Here is a 17,854-nt window from a genome sequence, read left to right as displayed (position 1 = left end):
GCAAATCACACTTACTTTCTCACCAAATCTTCTACCAAATAGCCGTGAATAAGTGTTCCTGCTATTTATTCGAGGTCGTTATGAAGCTCTCCAGAGACACTGCCGAGACATTGTCTGGCTGGCCAGACATCCTCTGTACTCACGCAGCGCAATCTATGTCTCCATAAACGTGAATGCCACCAACTTTGGAATATTATGTCGATGGAGAAGGGAAGAGGGTGAAGTTACTTGCTTCACATAACTCTTTTTGGGCAGACGAGGTTAATCTTCCTATAGGATACTCCGCGAGCTGGACTGTTGAAGTATATCAGGGGTTGTGGGATCAGTGCCCGATGGAATTGGTCTTTCAGAGGGCGAAATACATCTTCTGAAGGTTAATTCTGAGTTATTTGCATACTGTGGGTAGGCAGTTACGGCTTTCTAACCAAAACACGGAAGTTTAATGGGCCGAGCGATTCAGGTAAGAACAGATGGTATAACTTTTATGGTCGCGATGTGGCACACGAGTGCAGGTGTTAGATCGATGCACGTCCTTGAGTATTATATCATGAGAGCTTCTGGTTCCTAGATGCTTTGTGATGCGAACCAATCATCCACACTTGCAGTATTAGTAGCTCGTGGAGGATCGCTGAAAAGATTCGAGCGTCGCGACTCGCGACTCGCGAGGTATAGTCCCCACCATAGCGGCTCAGATTTATCAGATGAAGTAAGCCTCGAGGTATATTAATTCGCAACACACTGCAGAACTCACCCCGAGATTGACAAGCGAATTATTTTTCCCTGTAGCTGCCAACTTCAAACTTCGGACACTCTCAGGACGAAGCAGCAAAGGGCAACCAAGCATATATCCAAGGACGGCAGTAGCAGAGAAAGAGTAGTGAATATTGCAGCGCTCGAAAACCCGAGAGCAACGGCCGAGATCACGTCATTGATACGTCAGAAGTCGATGATGCGATTTCCAAACACGGGCGACAACAGAATAATACAGACGGTCGATTAACACAAGTCGTTATTGCAAGTGCCGGTCTTATTATAATAACGCTCGATACGAAACCCCGAGAGGCAACGTAACGAAGTGCTTATGCCGTATGGCAAAGAACACTGCTGCTGATCTCGGGGAAACAATACTTCGAAAGTCAACGGCAACACCGCCTAAAGTGCACCAGGAGACTGAATACGATTTGACGATAATGACGATGTAAATAACGAGTAACCATACTCTCTCGAGCACACTAGCTGAGGCAGCTACGCTTAGTCTAGGGTGTCTACTGATAGCCAACTACCAGGGCACTATCATGGGCAAAGGGACATGTACTATCAGTGCACTTCGCTCCGCTAGGGCACATGACAGTTTTGGGGTTCGCCGTCTTCTCTGGGGAATGCGCAAAAGTGCAGTTCTAGTCTTCAGTACAGCCATCCGCTAAGTAGTAAATCCACATCCGCACTTTGTACCTGCCCTAGAGACCCTCACGATTCTCAGAGGTCTACAAGGGCAATACCGCTTCCTCAACATTTCTTACGATTGGTTAGATCAGGAGGCATGGCTAGAAGGGTTCGATGGATGCGATGTGTCATAAAGAATACACGCCCAGAGAATAGCCGTCGGGGTGAACATTGTTCAGTCTGATGGTTGTTTACGCAGCGCTTCTATAGAATTTCCAATGGCAAACTTCGAAGCCACGCTTCTTGGAGAGCTGGGTCGAGCAAGCGTTCCGATTGACCTGCTTCAGAGACTTGCAGATGTTTTAAAATCAGCTGCGGAGCGAAACACAACTCCTAGCATCTTGCAAGGAGACGCCCAGTCTTAAGCACGTACCACTGCTGCCAAGTACATACGAGCCTCGGAGAGTACACACCCCCTATAGTGCAGGGCATACACTGTAGGCCCATTCCCGATCGGTTGCGTGTCAGTCCAATCCACGAACTATTCGAATTCCTAACTGACTCGTCCCAGCTCGAATACGACTCCGTGCTCCCGCTTCTCACCGATATTGAACTCTTCACCCGGGACACATCGCCAACTAGGCTGAGCCAAAGCTGCGATTTCTACCCACTCGGATCCCTAGCATGCCCACTAGCGCGACACTTTGAGTTAGCATAGTGTAGGTCCATTCCCGATCGGTTGCATATCAGTCCAATCCACGAACTATTGGAAGTCCTAATTGACTTGTTCTACTTCGAATGGCACCGCATTAGCCGAGCGAGGAGCTGGGGCGCGCGGAACTTCCGCGGCGGAAGAAAACTTGGGCCAGAGGGAGATAATCTTAGCCGCGCGAGAGACGAGGGGAAGTATCTGGAAATTAGCGAGCACCCGAAACGACTGGTGCGCAATGACGGTAGCGGTCTTCTCTTCGGTTAGGATTGAGTAAAGGTTATAATGAAGATTGCTCTAGTCGTAGTGGCTTACGCATAAGTCTCAGGAATTAGGCTGTCCGCAAGCGTGACCATCTGGTTCAAGTTCTTTCTATGGTTTGCCCTTCCTCGTCGCGTCGAGTTATACAGTTTAGAGGAGACCACGAACACTAGGCTCGAAACCACAGGGCTACTCGTAGAAGGGTCTAAGCAACCAATTAGAAGCCCACTACAACGAACAACAACAGAATGTATGTGAGAAAATGAACAACGCTAATTCACGGTCGTCAGGGTGTCACGAGGACGGCCGACGATGCAGCTCCCCAGAGAACGACCAAAGCACTCAACAAAGCTCTCATAGAGCCTGGGAGATCCACAACCCACCCCGAATACACATATCTCTGACCTGATACAAACATTACTGCCATCCAACATCGGACTTCTGCTATTACTACCATCATCGCCAGCGCCTTGCTGCTCTACCTCAGCCGCTCGAGAGACTTCGTGTGAAACTTTTTTCTCACCCTCCTTCTGATGAGAACCAGTCGGCAGACTACTACTTCCTCCTTCACGAAAAGGGATTACCTTCGTGAGATTCTGGAATTCATCAACGAAAACAAACTGGTCTGTTGCTGCTAGAAATTCTGTCAGTAAGGTTTCACTAGCGGACGACGGGTATAGGTCCTCCCTAAAGTCAAGGCATCACAATACAAAAGCATAAGGTCACGCAGGCGACCTCAGCGTAGCGTGCGAGTGAAGCTTGCTCCACGGTAAGGCGTCAACCAAGTCTTGAACCGTGCGCTGACTTCGGGTATCCTTCACACTATCGGAGAGGAATCTTGATGTCCAGTAGCTAAAGATACAAAGCAGGTCCGGGACTCGGTCGAGCTGAGCCGACATACGTGAACCTGTCCACCACATTAACACCCAGAGACAAGTCGGCATGGTAGCTGTAGCTGTTCTCATCAGGACCACTACTAGACAGACAGAGCATATTAGGCGAATAGAATCTGAGACACTTATAGAACCTGACCCAACTCGGTGTCACCAGGAGCCCACCGATCATGTAAAGTAGCAGCATGACACGTATCAGCAAGCCATAGGAGCTTCTTATACCGCCTCTGGCTGAACCTGAAGCCAACTCCACTGCTATCCACATTGGTCCCAGCGAGCTGGCCTACATCTGCTGGAAAGCATCGGCTATATCATGTGACGTCATCTCCTCCCAATCTTGGAACTTCACGAAGTCCGTACCCGAATGCCCTGTGATATAGACCTAAGGCGTCCCCTACCATAAATCCATCAAATCTACTGCCTACCAGCACATAGCTATCGGCGTCAGTATCAAGCCTCTTAGACTTGGGTGTATCCGCCGTGTGTCTACCTAACGAAGTCGGGATGGCTGGTAAGACCGAAGGCATTATGGTGGGTCACCAGTGAGCAGACGGATGAAATTCTCAGTCGACACTTCATCACCGCGGTAGTCCACCTCGACCTCGGGTGGATACAGATTGAGATGATTATCCGGGTCGTTAAAAACATAACCTGATCATACCATCAACGCCAGCATAGCTCAATAGGACGCGTCTCGGTACCAGGTGCGGGGTTCCGAGGGTTGCAAGCGACATCTTCCGCTAGCATTAGTATGATGTTGGAGTCTGGTATACCTATAGGATGCCATGAACCTCTCACCCCTCCACGTCCGTACCCACCTAGCCTCTTTATCTGATAATACATACTCAGTGTATTGGCTACATGACGGTAATTATACCAGTACCTACGTCCAAGTTGTTCAGTCGACTCCAGCCTAGCGGCCGATCATTAGCAAACACCAACCTCTCCTGAAGACTAGGAAAGTATTCCCCTTCCGAGTACACTGTAAATCAAGTGTACACAAATACCGTGGGATCGCCCCAGCATCTCGCCGATTGCTATAACCACGACAAGTTCACGACAAGGCCGCTATAGGAAACCCAGGCCGAAGAAAGAGCCCCAAATATCACCGTGATGTATCCACCAGTATTGCCCAGTTGTTTCGTCCCGAATCAGATTCCATAGCAGCTCCATCGCGTACAACACACAACAGCCACATCAAAAGGCCAGCCGCGATCATCGCATCCATAGCATGTAACAGAGAAAAGCTGAATCAGGCCGTGAACTCCAGCCTCGCGAGCTTCAGAATCATACACAAAGTCAGACACGGTAGACTATACGAGTCACCAGTGAAACGTTCATCAACCTCAACCAGTCAAGCAAATAAACAGAGCCCGCAGAGGAACGGGCGGAACAATGGTCGCTTCATTACAGTGCGATCGTTACAGAGTTCCACGATAAACCACAACTGCAGGACCGCAAACTCAACAGCATCAGACTAACAGTGATAGACTAGATAGTCGTCAGGAACGATAAACGTGACAGATCACTCCCAAAATGACATTCCAATTTTCCTATGATGCTGACCCTCCACCACGCGTTGCCCCGAGTCCATACCGCTAAAGTAGCGTCTCACCTTCATCGTCTTTCGTGATTCGTCCCACACAGAACACGTCGTCAACATCAGAATTCTCCACCGCTACATGAGCAGCCTTGCTGATGCCCATCTCAAATTAGGCAAGTACATGCCGTCGCTCTGCATGCCCAGAGCTGCGAGTCCATCATCGAGGCTCACAATCGCCATCTACGAACCAATCGTCGAATTCCCGCAGCTCGTCAACCGGATTCTGTTCCTCCCCATCAGCGCTGCGACTCAACCTCCACATTTTTCGTCTGGTCGAGCCCGCGAGAACACATAGACCGCCATAACAGCAGCTACCACACTGCCTGCTAACAGGGCAGCAGGTTTACAAATCCCACTCTTCAAATCCGATTCTTCCTTACGACCAGGGTAATACCGCAGAGACGTATAGCAAGTCAGCCCACTGAAGAAACTTAAAACGCAAAACTGAGCTACCACTACTTATCAATCGACAACACTGGGCGACCCACTGAGGATCACCAGCAGAACGATGAGCCAGCCAAACGAGCTGCCTCATCAGACAACGTGAGCTCGATAATCAGTATACAACTCATTCGAGAGTATCACCATCGCCCACGGTCGGCGTGGCCATGCCTGCCACCCGCAGTGCGACAATAGCCCTTGTGGTGACTGGGACTGTCGCGACGATACACCACATAATTAGACCCGAATAACGATGGGTCTTTGCCTGAGACGGCCGCCCAGTAATCTCCAGCGCCCTCCCCCTCCCTTTAGTACGGTATGTCTCTACTATCCTATGCATGTGCTCGATATAGAACTCGCCCCGCTTCTTCTTCTGCAGCATCCCGCTCAGCTTCGTTATCAACGGTGCATTAGGACTATTTACAGTCGTAACCTGGTCAGTGAGCAGCTGATCACACCGACAGATTTTCCAACACTACTTTAAATTTTATGAAAAGTTCCAAGAGCTGTAAAGTTGTATCAAGGAGGCCGAACGTTATGGAGGTCGCCAATAGTGTTTCCACAGTCTGCTGAGTGATCGTATCCACCCTGTTCTTAGGCGCGGGGTTGCCTGACAAACGCCCACTTCCCCGACCTATGCAATGGTCCTGATATCTCACGTGTGCTCGCTGTCCCCTTAGGGATGGCTGGCTGCGGCTGATCAGGCCGCAGATTACGCAGATGCCGACTCACCATACTGCTACAAACCTCGAGCGCCATACGCCAATTACGATGGCGTATCTGATCCAAGCCCGTCGTCCTCCTCCCCACCAGGCACCTCTCCCCTACTACCGTTTGCTGTGTGAGCTGTGTATACAACCTCAGCTCGGGTATAACTCCATACACTGCTTCCATTTCGGTCTAGAAGGGAAGCATGAGATCCCAACCAGAACCCCAAGAGATCAAGTACTCACATCGAGTAGCTTGAGAGAGCGTACAAAAACATCATTGTACAGGCGACTACTGTGAGAAGGGCCGCTACGGTCAACCTCATCCGCTGCGGTCGCGAGGAGAACTTTCATGTAGATGCTGAACGTCGCACTTGATGCCACAACCTAACCAACACATACATTCCTCTCCTCCCGAATCCTATGCTCACTTTATTTTCCATCATCCCCAGCAAGATCTGATCAGCCAAGCCCTTGCGACTGTGAATAGGCGTCTTGAAGTCCTTCAAAGGGATACAGCAGCCATACAACAAATTGTTATATATAATCTCATCTGGCTTGTACCCTTCCCTCTGAATTGCCATAGTCGGTGCACACTACGGACCGCCAAATACTACCAAAAGCTCATCCAAGAGTCGCAGGCTCACATCCACCTTCCCCGCATCGCAGTTGGATTTTATCAATATCGAGAAAGTAATAAGATCCGGAAGCACCTCCGCTTTGCGCATCTCTGCGAATCTGAGATTCTCATCGTCGACCATCCCAGCTACCCTACACAGCTCACGTACACGTCCATTGCAGACTCCACTTTCCCCTCCTTAGCATACCCCTTTATCAAAGTAGTGTACATTACCTATACGGAGGCAGCGAAAATACGATTGCCAGAAAAGGCTCAACCGCTACTGTGTTCAGTCCAAGATGCCGCTTCTCAGAATCATCACCGTCCTCATCATCTTGCGTCGACTGAGCTTGTCTCATCGCCTCAAAGACCCTCTGCGCTCTACCCATGTCGTCAGCATTAATACAACAGTCTAGTAAGATGCCATATGTCACAACCGTAGGCTGTATCTGCAAAGGCGTACGCTACTACACAAACCCCATACATCATCCACACTTACTCCCTTGGTTTCGAGGATGCTCATCAGCTCGTCACACTTGGCGACATTCCCCTGCCGAGAATAGCCCTTCATAACCGTGTTGAACGACACCACATCAGCCACTGCATGATCAGTATTCTCAGCAACCTTCACCAGCTCGCGAAGGATCATTTCAGCCATTCCCAGTTGTCGTGCATTCACGCAGTTACTTATCAGTGTATTGCACCTGGTGACACTGATGCACCCTCCGACCAGCATCCCCTCCCCCACCACTACGTGATCAAGTCGGGCACTAGGCCCTTAGCCCGCAGGACCTTCAACAACTTCAACGCTTCATCAACTTTCCCAATGGCGAAATAGAACTTCATCATATTAGCAAAGTCCTGGCATAATCAGAGTATAAATTCAGCCCGACCATTCACACTCAATCTACCTTAGCCGCTGGGACCTCTCCGCTCGCTACCACTCGTCGAGCAAATTTCTCACACTCCGAGTACTCCTCCGATTCCACTGAGATGCAAAAGAGCCTCCACAAGGGCAACCAGCGACTCACGCCCACCTACCAGAGCAGAAGAGCAAACAGCTGTTGACGGTCTTGTCAGTGGACGGTTTTCGTCCCAACTCTCCCTCCAAAAAATCACGATGCAGGGCTAAGCACTCCCTATATCGATGCTTGGAGGTCGCTATCTTTGTGATGCTCACGACCAAGTCATCGGTGATTTCAATTCCGACCTGAGCGACTCCACAGATCACATAAGGCCTACGTGTGCACGTACGTCGGTCATGTCCCTCAAGCACCGTCTAACATCAAAGGTAACCGTGGTGGCCTTGGGTCCAACTCGGACAGCTGCTAACGCCAGAGAGTTATACATCTCTGTCACCGATTCTCGACCACTCGGGTGTAAAGACGACTAAGAGGAAGCCACAAACAGTCGAGCTTGCAGCGATACACTGAAAGGGTCTACTTCTACTAGTAAATTCGCAAGGTCACCACTGTCCTTCAATTTACTATACGCCAATACAGCAGCTGAATAGCGGCTCCCTGTGAGCTCTGTTATGGCTTTTACTCGTTCAAGAGGCTGAAAACGGACAAGTGACGAATTTCGCCGACCCAAACTGAAGGTACCTTGCTAGTTGAATCGTCATCTTCCTCAGCCACTGGTGTCAATGGTAACACTCGTACCACACCTTTGATAACTCCTGGGGGAGGCGACTCGGCTGCATCAACCGTCGGCTGAATATGGATTGGCGTTGGGAGAGGTGAAGGCTTTGCACTAGACTGCTCCGACGGTGTGCTTAATGGGAAGTCGCTCACAGGGCCTGTCAAGATTTGAGACCTGCCATCATGAATACTACCAGAGGTCCCTACCTGATGGTATAGACTGAGCTCTGAGGTATCGCGAGGCTAGGAAGCTCGCCACGAAGACCAGAGCGAAGGTGAACTCCATTGACATGCTCTGCACCACGTCCAATATGAGCATCCTAGCGGCGTCGATGAGAGGCAGAGGAGGAACCACCACGACGTTGGTGTCCATATCAGTAGAGTGATGACGATCATTGCTTGTTGAGGAGCCAGTAGTAGCTCCAATGGCGAAAGAGGCAAGGCTTGAGAAGAGTACCAGGATGATGATCCGCGTTGAGAGAGAACGCGAGGGGAAGGCTGAAGGCATCATTAGCAGAGAACGACGTTAAAGGGGTATCAAAGGCTGTAGGGGAGACCATGCGGAGGCTGTTACCTCAAGTCTGGCAACCGCGCAATTCATACCAACACCAGGCGAGTCTGGCCGCCACGACTTGGGGGCCTCGCGCGAATCTCGACTTGGTTTTCCAAATCAACTTGATGCAACTCAGAAGCTACGTTGTGGTGATTAGCGTACTGATTCTGCGGCTCAGAATCGACGAGAGAACTGTTGATCACCGAAGTGTGCACTCAGTCGGTGTTGCGGACATGGTAGACCACGCCGGTCGCGCGCCCACCAAGTGCGTGGGTGTGTCCAGCACCATATTCCATGTTCATTTGACTAATCCCGGAGCTCAGGATCGACTCTTACTCCTTATTCACAGTGCTTCAGAGCCGATAGTGTCCCAAGACTAACCGGGCGTCCTAATGATCGTCAACAACTGCTTATCCCATAAAGTTGCGTCGGATGTAAAAAGCGCGCGCCCCCGCGCGATTTGCGACGGCGAATTGAATTCCGCTCTGGAAATCTAAGAAAGAGACTCAGGTTGACATACTAAAATGGCCAGCTTTGAAGCTGAAGCGAATTTTGAGATCGAGAGGAGATTCTCGTCCGATGTTGGGGTGAGCAAGGGGATAGTCTACAACGACTAAATTAGTTGTAGACTCCGGGCACGGCAATGTGCTTCTTGTAGGGCTACCACAACCAGCCCAAGGCCAATTCGGAGGAACAGGCACTGAATGAGATACAGATTCAACACAAGATTAGTCGGGAACTCATCTCTAGGGAAATTTCCAGGCGAAACGAACTCAAGAAGATGGGGATCGACCCCAAGGACCGTAATAGAGCTGCGACTATCACGTCGTTCACTCTGTGTCTCGGGACTGTTGCCACCTGCTCGAGATTTATGGACGGGTGAGCTTGATGAAATCACTTCTCAGAGGAACCCAAGGGAGATCGTAAGATAATGGACCGAGAGGAGGCGCGCAAGGAGGTGGAAATGGACGAGCATCTGGTTGATATCGGCGTACTGTATGAGAGATACGACTCTGAGCCTAGTCGAGGTGGGTCTAGCTTACCTCGAAGGGCAAGCCGAGCGTATCAGCAGGCATCACCGAAGAATCTGTTGAACGCCGCCAGGCTGAGGACGGACTGAACAAGCTCACACCACCTGCCAAGACGCCTTGGTGGCTCCTCTTCCTCAAAGAGATGACCAATGCCTTTGCCCTGTTGCTATGGACTGGCGCCATACTATGCTTCATTGCGTAACATGTGTGGTATGTCGCGGCATCGACCTCTCGATTCAGTTACGGGCTGGACACAGACAACTCCGAGAATTTATATCTAGGCATCGTGCTCGCCATTGTCAACTTCCTCACCGGCTGCTTCTCGTACCACTCCTTCGTCTCTTCGTCCCCTCCTCCTCCTATGCCCGCTACAGATACTATCAGAACGCCCGATCCAGTGCGGCCATGGAAGCTCTCCAGAGCATGTCAGCTGATACCGCGACCGTCCTAAGGGACGGCCAACTCAAAAAGGTCGTAAAATAGTTTCCCCTCTACTACTACTATCAATAAGAACCTCAGATTGAATCCACTCAGCTATGCCGCGGTGACATAGTGAAGATCACTGCTGGCGAGAAGGTACCGTTTGGACCTTAGAAGTGCCACTATTATCACAGGTGCCGGCTGACGTGCGCGTCCTCAAATCTGTGAATTTCAAAGTGGAGCAATCCTCCTTGACTGGTGAACCTGATGAGATCTCTAAGACTGTCGACAACACCATCGAGCATCCTCTAGAAGCCCAAAATCTCGCCTTCTTCGGGACCCTAGCCGTGAATGGTAAAAGGAGGAGGAGGATTACCTTTCCTGAGGCTCGTCAACTCAGGAGAAGCTGAAGCCATGGTGGTGAACATTGGAGACTTCACAGTTATTGGAAGAATCGCGACTCTGGTCACACACACTGAGGCCGAGGAGACTACCCTTACTAAGGAGATTGACCATTTCATCCACATCGTCTCGGGCATTGCTATCGTCCTCGGTATATGCTTCTTCACAGCGGGAATGGTGAGCATTTTAGTGACGTGTCTGTATGTGAGAGCTCCTCGATCAGATTATCCGTGATGGCAACTTTATGGAAAGGTTCGTGCCTAACTTGGTCTTCGCGATCGGCGTGATCGTCGCTAACGTCCCCGAGGGTCTCCTTACTACTGTAACCGTCAGTTTGACACTTACTGCTATCAGGATGAGAAGCAAGAACGTGGGGCCGAGTTGGTTTCGATAAGGACGTGGAGCCTGTCCATGGTAGGTGTTGGTGAAGAATCTGGAGACGGTTGAGACCCTGGGCTCATGCTCCTGCATATGCTCTGACAAGACGGGTACTCTCACGGAGAATCGGATGACCGGCAGCCACGTGTGGTGCTATGACCAAGTCCACGACATCGCGCCGAGGACCTTCGACAAGGCCAAGATGGAGTCGCCCTCGTTCAAGATCCTCCATCGCTGCGCAGCTGTGAGTCGGCCGGGCCCTAGAGGGCCTACTTGACGGCATGCCCTCAGGTATGCAATGATGCCTCTTTTGAGAGCTCGCCAGAGAATATGGAGAAGCCCGTGTGGGACCGCACGTGTGTGAACGGCAATGCTAGCGACCATGGAATATTCAAGTTCACTGTGCTGGCTGGAGAGGACGTTGTGAAGGATCTCCGATCAACTTATAGGATCTCTGGAGACGGCACTGAGCACCCTGGTAGCTTTTTCATTATAGAGGCTCTCAAGCTGTATGTATTACCGCTTCCAGGACGCGTACCGTTCAACTCGAAATACAAGTTTGCTGCTAGTCTGTGCGTCAATCCGGACAAGGCTGGGATCATCGAAGTGAGATACTCGTTGGGTGCATATTTGGGTTTTTAATTCTTTGGAGTTTCACCCTAGTGATATGAAAAACACTAGTGAAAAATATATTTCGCGACTACTACAGGCCGCGAATATCGCGTTTTTCACCGAGTATTACGCCACTTCACGTCAAACGGGTAAAACGCCATTGTTCCTTTTCAGTTCATGAAGGGCGCCCCTGAGCAAGTCTTTGACCGCTGCTCTCACATTATTGAGAACGGCAAACGGGTCCCGATCACACCAAAACACAAGAAGGTGGTGCTTCCGCTAATTTTTCTCTGCGGGAATGTATGTCGACTAGGCTTTCTCCGAGGCTAATCTGCATCTGGCTAGTTTGGGCGAGCGCGTCCTGGGGTTTGCCGAGCTGGAGCTGAACCCCGACAAGTTGGTTTCAGATGAAATGATGCTGGTCTCTTGAGAGTCCCCTCAGGTATCATGAGGAATTCAAGTGGAACACTGAGGACTTCAACTTCCCTTTGGAGGGCCTCACCTTCTTGGGAGTCATCTCTCTGGTGGACCCGCCGAGGTCGGGCGTGCCACAAGCAGTTGCCAAATGCCATGGGGCTGGCATTCAGGTGAAGTCGTCGGGCTTGGGGGTATCACTTCCTCGATAACGCTTTTTGTTAGGTTATTATGGTCACAGGAGATCAGCCGGCCACAGCGAAAGCCATCGCTAAGCAGGTTGGTATTATTAAATCTAAGACGGCCGATGAAATTGCGGCGGAGCGAAACTGTGACATCAAGGACGTGAGGGGATGGGGGAGTCGAGTCACTGAGAGGGATCGTCCGTGCAGGTGCCTCTGGAAGATGTCAATGCTGTCGTCATTCATGGCGATCAGTTGAAGGGGATGACGGACGAGGATTTGAAGTTCGTGTTGTCACACTACAGGGTGAGTCGGCGCGTCCGTCGGTTGTTTTAGTTGATGCATTATACAGGACATTGTTTTCGCGAGGACAACACCGACCCAGAAGCTCAGAATCGCCGAGACTCAGAAGGAGCTCGGAAAGGTGACGGCCATGACCGGCGATGGCGTGAATGATGCCCCTGCACTGAAAGCGGCGAATATTGGCGTTGCTATGGGTATCGCAGGAACGCAGGTAGGAAGGGCAACTCAGCGGTAGGAGGCCGAATGGTCGCGCTGTAGGTGGCCATGCAAGCCGCTGACATGATTCTGGCTAATGACGACTTTTCATCGATCGTTAATGCTATCGAAGAAGGAAGGCTCATCTTTGACAATCTGAAGAAGTCTATCGCTTACACGCTCACGTCCAACATTCCCGAGATCACTCCTTTCCTGGCCTTCGTTATCCTCCAAATTCCTCTGCCTCTCTCGACTGTCCTCATCCTGGCAGTCGATCTGGGCACGGACATTCTTCCTGCGATCTCCTTCGCATATGAGACCGCTGAGCTCGACATTATGTGTAGGAAGCCTAGGGACCCGCAAAGGGACAGGCTTGTGACCAACAAGTTGGTCATATACTCTTACCTTATCATAGGGTATATGCAGGCAGCGGCGGGCTTCTACACCTACTTCCAGGTCATGTACGACTACGGCTTCAAACCCTCCGGGCTCATCGGTCTCACCAATAAGGTTGTTTATGAGTTCGATTTGGACGATATGACCCCTACGGTTTTCCCTGAGGTCGATGAGAAGAAGCTTAATTGGGATGACAATGACTCAAGCAAATTGCACATCTGTGGGAGAGTCGGCCTTCGCGCCCCTGACGATGCCTCTGTTGCGACCATAGACTCGCTGCCAGTCTTTGAGAAATGCAGCGGACCGATCTTCACATTGTACAATCTCCAACAGTACTGTCATGAGAAAACGGGAACTCCGGCGTCCCAGATGCCCGCCGAGTCCCAGATGGACGCCCTTCTCGGTGGGAAGTGGTCCTATGATCAGAGCGTGGGAGTTGTCTATGCTCGCGACAAGTTCAACAGGCCGGCCTGTGATGCCATGCCTCGGGCCAGTATTGTCTTGGAGGGTCTGACCTACACTCTGTTCGTGCCCTATGGGGTCTGGAGTGTGGACGGCCAGAAGAAGATTGACGAGGCTACTCTGGACATGGAGTGCATGTATTGGACTCGCAGTCCTCTCATTGAGGCAGTCGGCGAGGACTCGACCAGCAATGACGGAGGAGTCCCGGTGTGTCACAGTACTGAGGCCCTCAAGTACGCCCAAAGCGCCTTCTTCCTGGGTATTGTGGTCGCACAGTATGCCACTTTGTTCTTCTGCAAATGCCGTACTCTGTCGCTGACCATGCAAGGCGTGTCCAACTGGTTCCAGAACTTCGCCTTAGTGGTGGAGTCCTCTGTGGCGGCGCTGGTCGTATTCGCTCCTTTCATGTGGGTGGTCTTCAATACTCGGCCTCTGGAAGGGTGGCATGTATGCGTACCGGCCATGCCCTTCGCTGTCTTCAACTACTGTTTTGATGAGGTCCGCAAGTACTTCCTGAGACAAGGCGCTCCAAATTTGAAGGCGATAACGGGAGCCTCTCAGACCAGATTCGGCAAGTGGGTGTATAAGACAACATATTACTAAGTGCTGGTAGACGATGACTTATCTCTATAATGCATTGAGATAATGAAGAATGCGTTCGTCCCTGTTAAGTCTTTGTCCATGATCGTGCATGCCTCTTTATCTGTGAACGCATATGGTGATGATGTTTGACTCGTCTTGTTGGTTTACAGTTAATAGTGACGAGTGCGGTGAGTGAACTCGTATGGGAAATGCCTAAGTGACATGTGCTACATGACGTGGTGGTTCGTAGGAGAAACGCTTGCCTGCGAGAGTCTACACCTCCGAGGCGAACACGGCATTTGCTTTCGTTGCTGATTACTGCTATCGTTGGTTCTACTTGGGATCTTTGGGTTTTGACTAAAGTGTCGCCTCGGTAGTGAGCAGCTTCATCTTATCCCCCGTCCGCAACTTTGCGTAACATTGGGAAAAGAACTTGTGTCAGCCCGAGAGGGAAGACTCCTACCAGGCGACCCCAAGGGAGGGAGCACTACAATGATGGACACAAAATCCTCAAGCGATGAGCACAACGGTGACGTGGCTTGCTTGCACGCATGCACATAGTCGATTTACGGAGCTGACAGCCTTGGATTTTCGCTCGACATACTGAGCGTATCGAACACTCTAATTCCACAAATGCAAGCACACAGTGGAAAAATGAAATCTGATTTAAAAGAATGTCTTCACAGTGTGAAAAAATCTATTTTTATTTTTAAAGTTGTCCATTGCTGGATTTGAGATTGAAAAAGTGTATGTAGTACAACAACCACTGTTGTCGTTCGGCCGATGATCTCGACAAGGGTGTTAGTGACACATCTGGAAACGGTGGTTGATACAGAATGCTGAGTGGAGACAGTTTTCATGTCATGGTCAGCGACACTGGCTTAAAGATAACGAGGCGTGCCTCTACAGCGAGGATGCCTTCTGGAGGGTACCTCTTCGCTGTGGTGAAGGACAAGGTGCAGGAGTACATCACCAGTGACAATGGGCGCGACAGCAGACGCATCATCAGCTTGGGTAGGGCTCAGTCGGTAATCGTATAAGGTACTCCCCCTTAGGTAAGGGGGACACGCCGCTACCACTCCCTCCAGTACTCGCAGACTCCATGGCTGAATTCTCTAGGAACATGCAAACAGTAACTCAGGATGCTATTGTGGATCACAGAATTGTTCGTTGCCTTTCAGCCTGCCGGATTCGTGGGCTACGACTCGCAGTATGAGCCAATTTTACGGCAGCTGATCTCGGATAAGTATTATGGCAGTCGATGCCGCGTTGGGGTCCACGAGATATTCTGTAACCCCCTTTCTCCTCCTCGCCCACACTTGAGTGTTTGTGCTGAAGGTAACGATGGTAGCAAGCCGGACATAGGTCGGCTCCAGCTACTCTTCGACCCATCCATGAGGGTCGCAGTGCAAGACCCGGCGTATCCAGTAAGGAAAGGCAGAGGTGATGGGCTCGTGTACGACGTCGTATTAGGTGTATGCGGACTCTGCGGTGCTCTCTGGAAGGGTCTCTGGTGAGATGGAGAGTCAGGGTCATTATGAAGACATAGTGTGAGGCTCTGGTTGGCAGTCACTGTATGGGAACGCCCGTTGTAGGTACATGCCCTGTACTGTGGAAAACGACTTCTTCCCGGACTTGACTTTGACCCTGGGTACCGATGGTCATGCTGGTGCTGATATAATCTACTACTGCAATCCCAACAACCCGACTGGTGTATCCACTGGGAGAGATCAGTTAGAGGAGCTGGTACGATGCAAATCTGACCCGTGGTGACGCCATGGTGACACGCAGGTCCGCTTTGCTGTGAAACATGGGAAGTTGATCATCTACGATGCCGCCTATGGAAGGTATCAAGTCTAGTTCAAGAGCTGTAACGCATCTCCTCAGCGACAGTTACATCAGTCCATCGTCTGACGTACCACGTTCTATCTACGAAATCGAGGGCGCGCGAAAATGTTGTATCGAAACCAATTCGTTCAGCAAATTGGCCAGTTTCACAGGAGTAAGTGTGAACGCCGGGGAACATGGCTTGGCATCTCATGGGTCTACTGACGTGTGGCGGAGTTGAGAGACTCGTCTAGTTTTGAGAGATAACGTCCCCAGAGTTTGATAGGAAATGGATAAAATGTTCCTAATGTGACATGGGAAACTTATTGAAGATTGTGTTCCTAGCCATTTAGAAAATTGGAAATGAGTTCCCCTCGGGAGCACTATAGATTTCTGGATGATTTGCCGGTGGAGCTCAGCATTGTAGGTTCGTCTGGGCTGGACTGTTGTGCCGGAGGACCTGCGTTTCACGGACGGGACGCCGTTCCTCACTGACTGGCGAAGGATCTCCACCACTGTGTTTCAAGGTAGGTATAGTCTATTGGGACCTGGACTGACACAGTAGGAGCCATCTCTACTAAATGCGAGACGTATTGCGACCATCCAGCGTTGGGGACAATTTTTGAGCGAAACCTTTCGACCAATTCAGGCGCCTCGGCTTTGTCCGTCGCTGGAGGCATTGCTGTGCTGAACAACCTGTCGGTGGTGATGGAGAGGGTGGAGTACTATATGGCGAATATGAAAGTGAGAAGAAAGAGAACACACAGATATTACTTGAACTCACCGTAGATGATTCGTGAGACTCTGGCCAAATGCGCAATACCCTGTTATGGCGGTGTTGATGCGCCCTTCGTTTTCGCCAAGTTTGGTGGGAATTCGTGGACGGCGTTCGACAAGCTACTGCGAGACTGCCAGGTGAGTCTTCCGGGGGGCTTTATTGTACACATCTAACCGTTGCAGATTGTCACGATACCAGGGGTTGGCTTCGGTCCGGCAGGAGAAGGCTTTCTGCGGATATCTGGTTACGGCACGGCAGATGATATCAAGGAAGCATGTGAGAGAATCCTCGCTGTGTTTGGAAGTTGACGCCCATGAGTTATCGTTTGGAGTTTTTCTCTTCATTGTCGTGGTGTTGCATGCAAAGGTTTTACTTGGTGGTATTTCTATACTCTTCCTTGCGGATCTTGTGAATCTCCTCGGGCTGGGTATAGGTGAACGATTGTGTATTCGCTAGCAGCGAGTATACCGGCCGAAACAGTGGCTTGGCACTGTTGGTTGTGGGCTTTCCCAACGTCATTGATGAGGTTGTCCCCGACGTCCACCATGCACCCTGGTACAGGGTCCTCCTGCCGAGCACTAGAGGGAACGCTTAGAGAGCGTTCCTTTCTCTTATTGCAATCAGCCCACTTCTTCACCCCGGGACTGCCGAGGCGAGTCTTATTAGCCCAAGATACGCGGCAGATCCACGGCTCTCTGAGCGAACAGGTGTGGAAAATGTTCGCTCCGTCCTGGGTGCGATGGTTGAAAACGAACGCCTCCGCATATTTCACCCTTGCGTTGCTGAGAGCGATTCTGCCATAAAGAGATAACTCCCCATCATCCACATCGAGTTCGCAGGTGCAGGGGTTGCTCTCCGTGAATGATCTGGTAGAAGTTTCCTTGTCGCACACGCAGGACCCTACGGGGCTTGGAACCGAGGCTTCTGGAAAGTCGTAGACGGTGACATTCAATTTGATCGGACCTTCCTCCTCATAACTCGCATCGAAGAAGTACTCGGTGTTGGCGAACGAAGCACGGAAGAACGCGCATTCTGTGCCGTTCGCGGTCTTCTAATCAGTGGA

The 17,854-nt window shown here is 50.8% G+C and overlaps 4 protein-coding genes across 4 annotated transcripts; 2 read left to right on the top strand and 2 right to left on the bottom strand.

The window, feature by feature from the left end:
* Positions 1-2,503: 2,503 nt before the first annotated feature.
* Positions 2,504-4,474, bottom strand: Pmar_PMAR008105 (GPI-anchor transamidase precursor, putative; the record flags this gene model as incomplete). Its single annotated transcript, XM_002785701.1, has 13 exons — positions 2,504-2,542; positions 2,652-2,758; positions 2,808-2,883; positions 2,938-3,040; positions 3,089-3,205; positions 3,255-3,362; positions 3,412-3,483; positions 3,534-3,628; positions 3,672-3,736; positions 3,787-3,897; positions 3,948-4,019; positions 4,065-4,129; positions 4,356-4,474. 13 exons carry the CDS (start codon positions 4,472-4,474, stop codon positions 2,504-2,506), a joined length of 1,149 nt encoding a protein of 382 aa, XP_002785747.1.
* An 852-nt stretch (positions 4,475-5,326) lies between these two features.
* Positions 5,327-8,806, bottom strand: Pmar_PMAR008104 (hypothetical protein). Its single transcript, XM_002785700.1, has 18 exons — positions 8,464-8,806; positions 8,221-8,414; positions 8,060-8,173; positions 7,871-8,005; positions 7,658-7,826; positions 7,528-7,604; positions 7,371-7,477; positions 7,116-7,320; positions 6,901-7,065; positions 6,786-6,850; positions 6,645-6,735; positions 6,429-6,593; positions 6,244-6,384; positions 6,122-6,190; positions 5,950-6,070; positions 5,770-5,900; positions 5,606-5,723; positions 5,327-5,555 (listed from the first exon to the last, which is right to left on the bottom strand). The coding sequence occupies exons 1-18, from the start codon at positions 8,765-8,767 to the stop codon at positions 5,431-5,433; spliced, it is 2,496 nt and encodes an 831-aa protein (XP_002785746.1). The 5' UTR covers positions 8,768-8,806; the 3' UTR covers positions 5,327-5,430.
* A 934-nt stretch (positions 8,807-9,740) lies between these two features.
* Positions 9,741-14,207, top strand: Pmar_PMAR008103 (Sodium/potassium-transporting ATPase alpha-1 chain precursor, putative; the record flags this gene model as incomplete). The annotated part of the gene is made up of 18 exons (XM_002785699.1): positions 9,741-9,837; positions 9,882-10,038; positions 10,081-10,164; positions 10,215-10,311; positions 10,360-10,416; positions 10,455-10,614; positions 10,661-10,839; positions 10,886-11,032; positions 11,081-11,284; positions 11,332-11,518; positions 11,570-11,646; positions 11,827-11,919; positions 11,966-12,048; positions 12,095-12,239; positions 12,292-12,411; positions 12,459-12,554; positions 12,601-12,762; positions 12,810-14,207. The coding sequence occupies 18 exons, from the start codon at positions 9,741-9,743 to the stop codon at positions 14,205-14,207; spliced, it is 3,543 nt and encodes a 1,180-aa protein (XP_002785745.1).
* Positions 14,208-15,049: 842 nt separating this feature from the next.
* Positions 15,050-17,386, top strand: Pmar_PMAR008102 (Transaminase mtnE, putative; the record flags this gene model as incomplete). The annotated part of the gene is made up of 13 exons (XM_002785698.1): positions 15,050-15,200; positions 15,242-15,318; positions 15,368-15,476; positions 15,525-15,613; positions 15,660-15,736; positions 15,782-15,932; positions 15,978-16,033; positions 16,080-16,188; positions 16,441-16,540; positions 16,663-16,757; positions 16,803-16,928; positions 17,011-17,067; positions 17,225-17,386. 13 exons carry the CDS (start codon positions 15,050-15,052, stop codon positions 17,384-17,386), a joined length of 1,359 nt encoding a protein of 452 aa, XP_002785744.1.
* Positions 17,387-17,854: the final 468 nt, after the last annotated feature.

Source organism: Perkinsus marinus, assembly GCF_000006405.1.
Source record: "Perkinsus marinus ATCC 50983 genomic scaffold scf_1104296932072, whole genome shotgun sequence".
Lineage (NCBI taxonomy): Eukaryota > Perkinsozoa > Perkinsida > Perkinsidae > Perkinsus > Perkinsus marinus.
This window is presented reverse-complemented; position numbering and strand designations above follow the sequence as displayed.

What these genes read in the sequence shown, in the direction of transcription:
- Pmar_PMAR008104 (XM_002785700.1), bottom strand. Translation starts at nt 8,767, where the DNA reads ATGATGCCTTCAGCCTTCCCCTCGCGTTCTCTCTCAACGCGGATCATC. An exon ending in TTGCGAATTTACTAGTAGAA is followed by an intron (nt 8,006 to 8,059) that starts GTAGACCCTTTC and finishes GCTTCCTCTTAG; the next exon opens with TCGTCTTTACACCCGAGTGG. An exon ending in AACTTTTCATAAAATTTAAA is followed by an intron (nt 5,724 to 5,769) that starts GTAGTGTTGGAA and finishes CTCACTGACCAG; the next exon opens with GTTACGACTGTAAATAGTCC.